The sequence below is a fragment of the Symsagittifera roscoffensis genome, chromosome 3, assembly GCF_963678635.1.
Source record: "Symsagittifera roscoffensis chromosome 3, txSymRosc1.1, whole genome shotgun sequence".
NCBI lineage: Eukaryota > Metazoa > Xenacoelomorpha > Acoela > Convolutidae > Symsagittifera > Symsagittifera roscoffensis.
This window is the reverse complement of record NC_087064.1, coordinates 26,682,836-26,697,148: the sequence shown is the minus strand read 5'-3', so window position 1 is coordinate 26,697,148 and position 14,313 is coordinate 26,682,836. Positions and strand designations below refer to the sequence as shown.

The 14,313-nt window shown below is 34.8% G+C and overlaps 1 protein-coding gene across 2 annotated transcripts in view; it reads right to left on the bottom strand.

Moving 5' to 3' along the window:
• Positions 1-14,313, bottom strand: part of LOC134841274 (nesprin-1-like) — a 118,945-nt gene that overhangs the window by 19,542 nt on the left and 85,090 nt on the right. For both annotated transcript variants that reach the window (XM_063857155.1, XM_063857154.1), the window contains exons 28-31: positions 11,781-12,265; positions 6,702-6,864; positions 5,359-5,615; positions 4,918-5,098 (exon numbers count right to left, since the gene is read on the bottom strand). In XM_063857155.1, coding sequence (XP_063713225.1) covers positions 4,918-5,098; positions 5,359-5,615; positions 6,702-6,864; positions 11,781-12,265 — 1,086 coding nt within the window. The remainder of the gene's footprint in view (positions 1-4,917; positions 5,099-5,358; positions 5,616-6,701; positions 6,865-11,780; positions 12,266-14,313) is intronic.

Sequence of the window (14,313 nt, the reverse complement as noted above, 5' to 3'; positions counted from 1 at the left end):
AGATTCACAAAACCTTTGATTTCGAATAAATCCAAAAACTCAAATTGGACGGGTAGTTCTCAATAAAAGTCGCAGTTTTTCAAACAACGGACAGAAAATCGAAATTGTGACTTTTCCGAGGGCCATAATTTTTGTGTGAAAATTTGGGCGCAGTCGTGTATGCAAAATAATTTCACTCAACCCGTTCTCTGGATTGAACCTTGAAACGTCAGATATGGATGAGTATTCTCGAGAAAATTCAATAAAATGAAATAACCGTCAAAAATCATATATTCGCAACACTTGCGCTGCTAGTACACAACTCAAAAAAAATCTGAAAAACGGCCATAAGTTCAGAAACATGACTTTTGGAAAACCATAACTTTTTTGTCCAAAAAGCAGTTTTTGGCCGTTAAATTAAAGAAGACTAGGGTGTAACGAACCTCCAGTGCTTCACATTTTTGAGAACTCATAAAAAACCGCATATATTGAAAAAAAAATCTAGAGCCTTTGAGTGTAGTCTGACACTACCCAATAACAGGGTTCGTAATTTCAAAATTTGATAAACTTTTTCTATGCGCTTTTAAATTCAAATTAAAAAAAAAACATTTGAATTTTTCTATCTAAGTTTTTTTTGAAAAAAATTTAAAATGACAAAAAAAACGTCACATATTGGTAACTAAAGCATTTGAGCAGACGCATTTGGACGCTAAATTTACAACTCTTGGTAAATACATGACATCTGGAAACTTGAAAAGTCCTGAGAAGTCATATGTGGCGGCGGCGAGATTTGCAACCCCCTCCAGTACTCTGGCAGCCCCCTACTTAAGGGTTGGGAATTTCAAAATATGAAGAAAAAAAATAAATTTAAGTTTTCTGAAACTTTTTGAAAAACTCAAATGTCATATCTCGAAAACAGAGTATTTAAGCAGTCGCATTGGGGCTCAAGATTTATATCTTGAGGTTCCTGAGAGTACCCTCACATTACCCAATTGCAAGATTGAGAACTTCAAATCTTTTTAATTTTTATAATCTAACTTTATAAACTCGAAAACTACAATGATTTGAGCAGCCATATTTGGAGACTTCGCAATCTTTGAGAGTATTCTGACAGCACCCAACCACAGGGTTGGGATTTTCAAGCTTTTAAAAATCATTTTATAAGTTGAATTTTCTGAAAAAACCTTGGAAAACTCACAAAAATTGTCTTATCTCGTACACTAAAAGGATTTCGGCATTCTTAAATGAAGACCAAACTCGCCACCCCTGGGTAAACTCTGAAAACATCCCAATTTTGCGTTGCTAACTTTAAACTCGGTGGAACAAACACTACATTCAAATTGGAAAATCGAAAAAAAAAATTCTTACGCATTGTTATATACGATATAGCTTAACCACGCATAGATACTTTATGCGTTGCAAAAACACGCTTAAACATGGCAAGAAACGTGTCACGCGCATTTAATTATAGAATAGAGAGATAGATTTCCAAAACCGGGTTCCTAGATTGAATACTTTACCTGAGAATTGGCTCGGTAGTTTTCGAGTAACGTCAAAAAGTTTCGAAAATACGGTCGAAGATTCAAACTTTTTGATGGCCAATACTTTTCTCTTATAAATATTGGTATTAGCCAACTTTAAAGAAGACTTAACAAGCTTTTGTTTCCATTTATTCTATGATATAAGAGTTGGCAAAATATTTATTGAGAAAAGTCCAAAACGATCATAAAATCAAAAATTTGACATTTACAAGAATCATAGCTTCATAGAGATTCACAAAACCTTTGATTTCGAATAAATCCAAAAACTCAAATTGGACGGGTAGTTCTCAATAAAAGTCGCAGTTTTTCAAACAACGGACAGAAAATCGAAATTGTGACTTTTCCGAGGGCCATAATTTTTGTGTGAAAATTTGGGCGCAGTCGTGTATGCAAAATAATTTCACTCAACCCGTTCTCTGGATTGAACCTTGAAACGTCAGATATGGATGAGTATTCTCGAGAAAATTCAATAAAATGAAATAACCGTCAAAAATCATATATTCGCAACACTTGCGCTGCTAGTACACAACTCAAAAAAAATCTGAAAAACGGCCATAAGTTCAGAAACATGACTTTTGGAAAACCATAACTTTTTTGTCCAAAAAGCAGTTTTTGGCCGTTAAATTAAAGAAGACTAGGGTGTAACGAACCTCCAGTGCTTCACATTTTTGAGAACTCATAAAAAACCGCATATATTGAAAAAAAAATCTAGAGCCTTTGAGTGTAGTCTGACACTACCCAATAACAGGGTTCGTAATTTCAAAATTTGATAAACTTTTTCTATGCGCTTTTAAATTCAAATTAAAAAAAAAACATTTGAATTTTTCTATCTAAGTTTTTTTTGAAAAAAATTTAAAATGACAAAAAAAACGTCACATATTGGTAACTAAAGCATTTGAGCAGACGCATTTGGACGCTAAATTTACAACTCTTGGTAAATACATGACATCTGGAAACTTGAAAAGTCCTGAGAAGTCATATGTGGCGGCGGCGAGATTTGCAACCCCCTCCAGTACTCTGGCAGCCCCCTACTTAAGGGTTGGGAATTTCAAAATATGAAGAAAAAAAATAAATTTAAGTTTTCTGAAACTTTTTGAAAAACTCAAATGTCATATCTCGAAAACAGAGTATTTAAGCAGTCGCATTGGGGCTCAAGATTTATATCTTGAGGTTCCTGAGAGTACCCTCACATTACCCAATTGCAAGATTGAGAACTTCAAATCTTTTTAATTTTTATAATCTAACTTTATAAACTCGAAAACTACAATGATTTGAGCAGCCATATTTGGAGACTTCGCAATCTTTGAGAGTATTCTGACAGCACCCAACCACAGGGTTGGGATTTTCAAGCTTTTAAAAATCATTTTATAAGTTGAATTTTCTGAAAAAACCTTGGAAAACTCACAAAAATTGTCTTATCTCGTACACTAAAAGGATTTCGGCATTCTTAAATGAAGACCAAACTCGCCACCCCTGGGTAAACTCTGAAAATATCCCAATTTTGCGTTGCTAACTTTAAACTCGGTGGAACAAACACTACATTCAAATTGGAAAATCGAAAAAAAAAATTCTTACGCATTGTTATATACGATATAGCTTAACCACGCATAGATACTTTATGCGTTGCAAAAACACGCTTAAACATGGCAAGAAACGTGTCACGCGCATTTAATTATAGAATAGAGAGATAGATTTCCAAAACCGGGTTCCTAGATTGAATACTTTACCTGAGAATTGGCTCGGTAGTTTTCGAGTAACGTCAAAAAGTTTCGAAAATACGGTCGAAGATTCAAACTTTTTGATGGCCAATACTTTTCTCTTATAAATATTGGTATTAGCCAACTTTAAAGAAGACTTAACAAGCTTTTGTTTCCATTTATTCTATGATATAAGAGTTGGCAAAATATTTATTGAGAAAAGTCCAAAACGATCATAAAATCAAAAATTTGACATTTAAAAGAATCATAGCTTCATAGAGATTCACAAAACCTTTGATTTCGAATAAACCCAAAAACTCAAATTGGACGGGTAGTTCTCAATAAAAGTCGCAGTTTTTCAAACAACGGAAAGAAAATCGAAATTGTGACTTTTCCGAGGGCCATAATTTTTGTGTGAAAATTTGGGCGTAGTCGCGTATGCAAAATAATTTCACTCAACCCGTTCTCTGGATCGAACCAAAATGTCAGATATGTGAGGGTGATCTTCGAGAAAATTTAAAAAAAAAACATTCAAAAAATTGACTTTTTCGAGGGCGATAGCTTTTTGTGTAGAAAATGCGAGTAGCCACTAAATCAGAGGATTGGCTAATGCTGCCCATTATCTCAAATGAACCCACAATCTCAGATCAAAGAGATTCAAAAGACAGTCAAAAAATAGAAAACATTGACAATTCCGAGGGCCGTAATTTTAGGTATAAAAAATGGGTGTAGCCGCTTAAACAAGGGAGCTCCTTTCCCGCCACTCGATCCATTGAACCCGACATCTCAGATTTGAAAGGCTAGTTTTTAAGAAAACAATTTTAAAAAGTCAAAAACATGGGTCAAATTTCAACCACAGACTTTCCCGAAGGCAGTACACATAAGGTAAAGTAAACAGAGACTAGAAAAGTATGTAGGCACATAGGGGAGGGAGGTTCTTTTCGTTCAAAGCTTTTTTTTTTTTGAAAATCTCTACATTAATTTTTAAGAAAAAATGCAAAATTGAACTTTTTCAAAGCGTCGCAAAAAAATTGAAATAAATAAACCAATCTCATAAACTTTCCTAACACCTGTTTTTGTAAAACAGTAATTCTAAGCAAACCAGCGAAGCAAGACATTTGATATTCAAATTAGCAACGTAACCATTTTTACGAAGCGGAAACAAATCTGACAACCTTTTGAGCAGAAACCACTTGAGCCGATAAAAAAATGATTTGACGAAAAAGCGATTAAAAGTTTCAAGTCCACAATCACAATTTTAAATTTTCAAAGCTTGTTTTTTGCTTCTTCTTTCCTTTTTTTAAAAATCTTTTAGAGCTATGTGCAGGAATGGAACCGCAGACCTCAAGATTTAGAGTTATACATCCCCGTATCTGAGCCATTGTGGCTTGAAAATCAGCAAATACTAGCCAAAAATCAAGCCACTGATACAACAGATGTAATTAAAATGTCAATGCTATGCAGCAAACGTGTCATCAAATGAGTTTAAAAAAAGTGAATTCGTAAAATAACACTACGCTCGCTAGCTCGCATGTGTAAATATAATGGGAATTTACAATGCAGACTTGCTCAAAATACATTTGTTGACCAGCCTGTTGGCGAAATGATTCAAGTGATTTTGTGAAACTGCTTGTTAACCTGAAAAAAAAACATGTGCCGAAATGCCGATACTTTCATAAAAAAGCTATTGAGACGCTTACGTCTATCTTGCGGATGACTGTCTCAACGCTAGACCTCTTTCCAATCGACTGCAAGGTGGAGGGGACTGCGAGAGTTTGTTGTTCCAGTGCATTCAAACGACTGCTCTGTTCGTCGATGAACTGCATGAAGCTGTCACAACTCTGCAGGAACTTCCGACTGTTGTCCCATGCCTTGTTGATTCTAGGCGTACAAAGATAGAGTTAAATTCAGTATATCATCTTCTTTATAATGATTGGGATAAGAAATAGGTTCCTTGCTATGAAAACGACTACTCGAGCGACGAAAACTATTCCTAAAATCATATGAGCTACAGCAGTACAAACAACAGCAACTTCAAGATAAGGTCGTTTAGCTCTTCAATGAGAACAACTGTCTTGTGTCCTATGATTAAGAGCTGCATCTATTTAATAACTTCTTCTTATTGTGACCAAACTACTGACCTCGCTAATCTATCCTGGCTCTGTGCAGTTATCATATCCCACCGCTTACTCACAGTCTTGCAACTGTTTTTCAGTCTAGTCAGATCCATGCTGCCACTCCCATTCAGAGATGATGCTAAATTCCTTCTAGAATGTTCCACGCCAGTCTGCTGTGACGTAAGACCGGGGAACATGTCCGCATCAGCTACCAGTAGCTCAGATAACTGCATCACTGAGAGAACATTTTCACTGTGATTCACAATGTCCTGATGTAACTCCTACAAAAATTACTTAGTAGGTAATTATCATAATAAACAACTGTATATTGATTTTTTTCAAAAAAATGTAAATTAGTGGCAGAATTCCGAAATTTACAACACTGTGCCGTTTCAAGAATGGAACCATATCTAAAACAGATATAATTTCGAACAGCAGTTCAAATTATTTCCAAGTCCAGAAGACCGCAAGCACTTATTGAACTTGCATGGGACGAAGCTTATTTGATCAAAACTCACTGTAAATATTTACATTTACGGAGTTAACTTGTAGCTTCAGCTTGCAACACGTTGCAGTAGCAGACATTAGGAATTCTCCTGTTGATTTCGAATAGATAGAAATAAGTCAGACTCTACTTCATGAATCAACTGTATCATATGTGAAAAGTAGTAATTAGATCGAGCTGTTATTGCACACAAATACGCAACAGTTAGCGTCAAAATCAATCATAACAAAATATGAATCGAATGGTATAATTATGGTTGAATGGTGTCTATGAGCCTGACAGAGGCATCTGAAGTGCCTTCTTAAACCGGAAGCAAATGACACCAATTTCAAAAGTCACATTTGAGAACGTTGACTTGGCAGTTAGCAAATAAATCATAATAACACATGATATACAATGATTCCGCAGGAACAATTAAAAACAGCAAAGACGGCCAAGTGAACAAATAATTAAAATATTTCGTACTTTTTTGCAGTGACAGGAATGCTATTTTATGTTAAGGAATGAAAAAAAAATCAGTTCAAAAAAGGTAGCCAGATTGGTATAATAAGATAATGTTACTATAAAAAGTCAATACCACTCAGACTTAGGTTAGAGGATTGATATTTTTGTGACTAATCAGGGGCCTGCTGTATAATATTTAACTTCACCTACGCTGGAAAACTAAGAATGAAAAGAAGCTGAAATTTATTACGCGGTCAGCGACCCTCCAGCACGCTGTGTTCCCTCACATTACCGCCGTTACGTCACGTACACGTATTAATCTAGTTCACTCTGTTATGCCATTACTATATGTTGCTCGATGAAAGGAATGAAAATGTCAAATAAAGGATAAAAATGTGAAGAAAAATGGAAAAATCACCTGGTGTTGGTTGAGGATTAGGTTGAATTTTTCCTCCTCTAATGAGTGTACCAGAATGGGCTGGTTTAATTTGGTCTCTACGTGACCGAACCATCTCTTCAGAAAATCCAGACTCTGCTCCAGTTCCTTGGAAGCAGACAGCATCGTCTGGATTTTTTCAACCCTAAAAAGAAAACAAAACAACGTTTTTACAAAAAGTTATTAGAAAAAACTTCGACTTTAAAAACCAGTATCACAAGTAAAAGATCTTGTAACTCTGAAAAAAAAAGAAGATTAGTTGAATAGTAACAATAAAATTTTCTTCATCCGAGTTAGTTATATCTACGATAATTTCTAGTCCGAATAGAAAAGAAATTGAGAACACAACAACAACTTATGAATTCCTCATGAAAAATGAAAGAAGAAAAAGGTCCCACCTACCATTACGGGAAACAAAAATTTACTAAACCTAAAATTTTCTGATCTTAAATGCATTTTTAGAAAAAAAGAAATCGAGTTTACTTCTGATCAGTGCCCTCATCCTTGGACAAGAGCAACTTCACTTGTGCTATCTTCTGATCCAGACAAGGACTGTCTGATTTGGTATGATGGGCCACTCTAGGCCAGGTGTCAAACTGCGTGTTCGAATAACCAACACCAGCGACACCTGAAGACTCTGTTGAGTTTTCATTTCCGATTTGAGAACCCGATGATACGACAGGTTCCATTTGAGATGAAGATATACCACGACTCCAATTACTGTTCAACGAGGAATCGGCAACTATACCTTGTGACTTTTCACGTTTGCCCTTTGAGATAGGAGTAGAAGTAAGGGATTGATAGGTGGCACTCATTTCACAAATTAAGAGGCAAACTTTCCAATTACAGGTAACTGAAGTTCGGAATAATGATTAATCAAAGGAAAACCCCTTTCAAGCCACAAAATATGCGACCAAACTGATTAAATTTCCTTTGATGACAGTAGACTAGTAAATGATTTGGCTATCAAGCAAGTAACTTTTTTACATGCAAAATTTTTCAAAAATATTTTCTATCAAAAATAATTTGCCCACTTATCAATTTATCAATACAAGCAAGAGGAATTTAAACAGGTCCACAGCAAGCAATCAAAAGAAGGACAATAAAATGCAAGCTTAACAATGTTAGAATTCTGATGGAACAAAATATCAATTCGATTATTTTGAAAACCTTGGGAGCGAGAAAAAAACGCCTTACAATAACGGCTAATTTGGATGGTAAGGGGCGAGCTAGGTTAAACGATAGAGGTATGTGAAGAAGGAGGGAGGAAGTTGGACAGATTAGGTTTTAAGAACCCCCACAGGAAACTGGTTGCCACGGGATATCTGACCAAGCAGGTAGGCAGGTATGGTAATATATGGTACACACAAAACTAAAGATCGACACTTGAGGCACTAAAATAGCTGAATGTAAGAAGGCTTAACAGAGAATGAGGAATTTAATTTCCACTATCTAGAAAATAAGTTGGCCACTGAACAAAGACTGGAAAGCAAAGCAAAGATAAGCTAAATTGGTAAGTTAATCTGTTCAAAGCTAGAACTATGAAGCATGTACTCTAAATACTCAAGCAAAAATGATTTTTACAATTAGAAATTAAAATTTTGAGGATAGATTGAGGTACTTTTACTATTGATAGCAACAGATAATCAGCCAAACAAGAAGCATATTATGAAACTAGTGTTGGCTATTAAGCGCAGGCAGCAATTTTGATGAAAATGGGGACTGCTGGTTGAATTCGGGAAAGATGAAAATACTGTTCACGCCACCAACTCTTTTAGGAAGACAAGAGAGAAAAACCTGGGGTTAGTTTGATGACGTCGCTAAAATCTATTTGACGAAAGAAGAATTAAAAATGAAGTAAATGCAGAATACATAAAGTAAAGCATTCTTCTCTTCAGTCAGGTATAGTTGGTAACTAATTGCGACCCACAGAGGCTCCTCCCACAAACAGAGAGACAACTATAGTTGTCACAGTTAAGAAATCACATTGCCAATCTAGAAAAAGATACAGAAAGATTTTCTTTTACAGTAAGATTAAATAAATAGAGGTTAGTTGGATACAGACAGTTCTCCTCTAATTGAACATGTACCTATTATTAGAATGTTCCGACCCCAGAACTCACTGCAGCAAATGAAAACAAAAGCGTTTGATTTCTTTTAGAATGAAATAATTGACCTGCATACTTTATTATGCTTCAAAAAAAGACAGGCGAGACATGTTCATGTAGTGAATGTATTCAAAAAAAAGTTACTGTTTCAATTAAGATTCCATTTTTTCCCGCTCATTGCTGAATCATACGCCAGAATCTTCTTTAAATCAGAGTAAAGATAGAAAGGTTTCGAAAGTATACTACATCGATTAGCTACGAGATATGTTTTTGTGTGCTATTGAGTGGTCGGAACCCCAAATATTATAACACAAAAAAAGTCTCAAAAATATATCTAGATGAACAAAATTAACAGCTTATTCAAACAAATTACTACCTGAAAAAAGCGACATGTAAACCAAGCATCAAGCAGCAATAAAGCCAAAAACTAAAGCAAAAAACTGGACCGAACAATACAAGCAACAACAGCGAAGCAATAGATGATCTATTTTTGGCAAAACCTGAGAAAACTTCATTCCAAATGCGCTCGCAAAATAATTTAGCAGTCAAAAGCAAAACGAAAAATATGGCTCAGTAAAAAACTATTTAGCCAAACAAATGAAGTGAACTAGGAAAAAACCGGTTAATTTCTGGAACAACTATCGATAAAATCATTTACCCAGACAAGTCCGTTACATACCTCGAGTACCAGAAAATTCAGGAAAATAAGCATGAGTTAAGAGTTTCCCATCACTTGCGATACAACACAAACATAGATACTTTCGTCTCAATGTCTGTCTGCTAGTTTTTCATGCTAAGTTTGAGACGAAAGTATCTAAGTCGAAAAAAGTTTGAAATGTCGAGAAAAGCTACATCTACCAAAGTAATCATATCTTTTGACCATTAAAACTGCTTCGAAACAGCTTACGCAGCGGTAACAAACCCGACAATTTTTTAGCAGACAGACACCCGTTGGGCCAAAAAAGATGAAGCCTAATACGCATAAAAAAATTGTTTCACTCATCAAACGACAGAACATGGGGCCACTAAGCCGAGGTATAAACCAAAAACTTTTAAGCCAGGTAAACAAAAAACTAAAAAACGGAAATTATGAAGGGGATTGCTAAAATCCAAAAATCATGAAATAAGCATAGAAAAAATGATCAGAAGCGCGATAGTCCAAAAAAAAAGAAAATATTCTGGTTTGCAACACAAACAGGTACCGACCGGATTCGAACACAACACTTTGTCGTCTCAAGCATATGTGTTACCTTACCTCTACGACAGATGGTTGCTTAAAATTGAATTTATGATGAAGCAAATGGGAAAACGTGCGAAATCTTGCGAGTAATTAAAGGTACACATTTAAGCAGAAAGAGGTATGGAAGACAACTAACAAAATGCTCAGAAAAAATCTCAGCCAAACTTAAAAAAATAGGAGTTAACAACTTTTACCGGTTCAATATTCGAACTTGATCTGCGTGCCGTTTAAACAGAATTTCGGGTGGACATGCTTCGCAGAAAGATATTATGAAAAGTATTAAACCAAAACATGAGCCTTATTAACTCAGAAACGCTACACTTCACAACCACAAGCAAACCTAAGAAAAGTCCTAAAAACAGCAAAGTAAAATGAACAAAAACACATAAATATACCTTAAAACATAATATACACAACAAAAAAATCACAAAGACTACAGGATTCAGGCTCTGACTTCCAGCCACTTGCTTTATTCATTTAGCCATGGCATTTTCGTTTCAACAATTTTCAGATAAACTTGGAGTAACTTGAACATTCTTCGAGATCAGGCAGCATAGAATTTGAAAAAACTCGTTAAAGATAGATATCCTGTTCAACTAACGCATAAACAATGCACAAAACCTCTTTCACAAAGCACAAAACCTCTATTTTCTTTTGGTTACAAAAACTCACATTTGACACAGAGACGAAGCTGCGACCTAGAGGTTAACAGTTTCACACACTAGCCACGGATGCTTACCAGGCCATGGATGCTTGATAGGAACCAAACACTAGCCACAAATAAAGAAGAACAGCTGCTTGGCAATTTCCAATGCTACAGTGAAATTTCCAAATAATGAACACTTTTATTTGCGAAGTAGATTAGAAAAAATAAGGTTCGTACTAATACCCTAAGCTGATTGCAAGTGCAATGAAGCTTTGAGACTTGACCACCCATGCAAAACTTCTTAAAAACCCAAAAATCTGATTGAAGTAGGTAAATATTTCGACATACAACACAAAAGCAAAGCTGAAAACAAGACCATAGCCAATACAATTGGAAAAGAATCAATGAACGCAAGTAAGAGTCAATAACTTGTTTGTGTAAAAAAATCAGCTTTCTAATTTCAAAAAGAAAAATCTATGGCCTTAGAGCTCTTGAACTTCGAGCTTTGAACATTCCGCTGGGAAATCTGAAAATTAAAATCCACTCTCAAAACTAGACGTCGATCACGTTTTTAGTGACCTTTACTTTTTAGATGTTGGATAGTGGAGTTCCCCCTCCTTCCAACAAAGGAAATGAAGTGAACTTAAAAAGAAAACGAAAGTCAACCGTGAACAAATTTTAAGACTTTTTCTTTAAAAAAAAATCTTCAAGACCTATATAAGAGTATTCGCTACGTTCATGACTCTCAATAAAATACATCGCTTGGGTTAAAAATATGAATTCTTATAAAAAAAGCTTATCTTTTAGAAATCTGACAATACCGGACTACGCATGTGCAGATTTTCATTTAGGAAACTTTTAATGAAAACAATGTTCTTCCTCCCAAATCAAAATCTTTAATGAAGATCTCTCAGGAACAAAAAAGAGACCATTTTCGCCGATCTTCTAACAGCCGCAGACTGCGTTTTTTCTGTTCAGTCAGTCAGTCAGAGTTAGTTAAAAGAAGACAAACAATTTTTATTAAAAGGAAAATAGAAATATAAACGATAGCTTTACATAAAACGCACCTTTCATGAACCTCCTTTTCAAAAGCATGCACATCAATCGATATATGTCTGACATTCTGTTGAATTGCATTCAATTCAAGTTGAGAGAAACTACAGGTTCCAAGCTTCGTGACTCCGATATTCTTTACGTCGCTTTGAATGACTCCCAATTCTTCGTTCATGGTCATCATGTTTGTTTTCTGGATTCTTTTTAGCTGGGAATGCAAACTTTGAAGATCTTTGCAAGTATTACAGGTAAAACTCAGACAAGTTTTTCCATTGTTGACGCCTCGCTCTACTTTGGTTAATTTTTGACTAACGTCTTCTAGAATTTTGAGCCTGATTGAAGTACGCTCAAAAAGTGTCTCGAGCTGGCGTGTCAATGAATTCCAGTGTTTTGAGGTCATAGATACGCGATCTTCCAGTATTGATCCAAAGCTATGACCTGATTTTGCGGACACTGAATGACGAGTTGAAATCCTCTCTTTAAGAATTAACTTCAGCTCCTGAAAGAATTCATATTTATCGTTTGCTTATTGCACAACGAAAAGCGTTTCCTACTTTGCTTTTAAAAATATGGTTAATACGATTACAATATTTTATACTCTACTCGCTCTAATCGCACATGAATTTTTCTGATTTATTACAGAGACCCGATTTTGTGAAGGAAAAATTAAAAAAAAAACTTCGAAAAGAAATTCGACCGGAAATTCCTTCCGATGAAGGACGGAAAAGTCAGGTGAATAGTAGCGCCAACCATGAATGAACTCTTAAGTATCCAATTCACTTCATTACAAGAGAAGGAAAACATGAAAGCTTTTCGACTCATTTACTAATAACTACTGTTGACCCGCCCGCATTCAATTTTAGGCTTATGTAAATCGATTATAATGGATTATTTTGCTGATTTTTTTTGACAATTATAATTGATTATAATTACCAAAGCATAAGTGTTTAAAGGATTAATATTCTCTTATAATCCATTATAATTGTTGATAGTTCATACAGAAAACTCATTACATCCATTTGAGCATCTCATTTGCCAAAAAATTGTCATCCGAAAAGTATAAATATTTTTAAAATCCTACGGATTAATATTTTTCTGTCCATAACTAACCTCTAAAAACATAAAACTATACCACGAAACAAAAGTTTCATAGAGATGCCTTCATATTAGCTGAAACGTTCCCGCGGTAGGCAAAAATTAACTCTTCCAAGCTAAGTCATGAAACTGTAACCAAGTACTGATATTTTGGTGGTTAAAAAAAACTATAAATGCGCATCATGAAACCAATCTAATAGAAAAAATTAAAAAATACTTACTTGCTATGATTTGATAACTGCTACAACGATTTTCCCATTTTTCACATAAATCAATCTCCTTGAAAAAATTGATTTGAAAACTGCTAAAAAAAACAATTTTCCCATAAATCAACGTCCTTGAAAAAAATAAAAAATATATAAGCAATTGAGATGCAAGGTCGAACACAAAAAAGGCAAACAAAAGGGATTATAATCGATTCCACAGAGGCGAAGCTGCGCTTCGCAAACACTAAAGATAACATAAAACAGCAGCTTTATAAAGTGCAATAAGAAAATTCCTTCCACCTGGAAATCATTCCGATGAAGGACGGAAAACAAAGTCAGGTGAATAGTAGCGCACCCATGAATGAACTCTTAAGTATCCAATTAACTTCATTACAAGGGAAGGAAAACATGAAAACTTTTCGACTCATTTACAAATAACTACTGTTGACCCTCCCGCATCCAATTTTAGGTTTATGTAAATCGATTATAATGGATTATTTTGCTGATTTTTTGACAATTTGTGAGGGGCTACATATTTAGATGTCAATCAATTTAGTTGCTACCCTTTATTTACTTATCTCTGAAAGTTCTCATATTATAATTAAGTGTGAGTTTGGTACCTGCCTGTCAATCAGCCTAGAGCTGTCTAGCTGTTATGTGTTGACCTCTAGTTCACTCTCTTATTTATGCGAACTAGAAATCAGTTCAATTCAGTCTTTAACAACTAATGTTTTGACTATCCCTTGTTAAATTACAATTGATTATAATTACCAAAGCATAATTGTGTAATTGATTAATAACCAACAATAACCGAGATATTTTCCATGAGACTATAATCTCTTATAATCCATTTTAATTGATTATAGTTCTACAGAAAACTCATTACATCCATTTAAGTATCTAATTTGCCAAAACATTGCCGACCGAAAAGTATATATATTTTAAAAATCCTACTATGGGTTATTATTTTTCTGTCCATAACTAATCTCTATAAACATAAAACTTTACCACCAAAAAAAAGTTGCATAGATGCCTTCATATTAGTTGAAACGTTCCCGCGGTAGGTGAAATTTAACTCTTCCAAGCTAAGTCTTGAAACTGAAACCATGTGTTGATATTTTGGTGCTTAAAAAACTAGATATGCGCATCATGAAACCATTCTAATAGGAAAAAAAACTAAACACTTCGCAAACACTAAAGAGAACACGACAAAACAGCAGCTTTATAAAGTGCAATAAGAAAATTC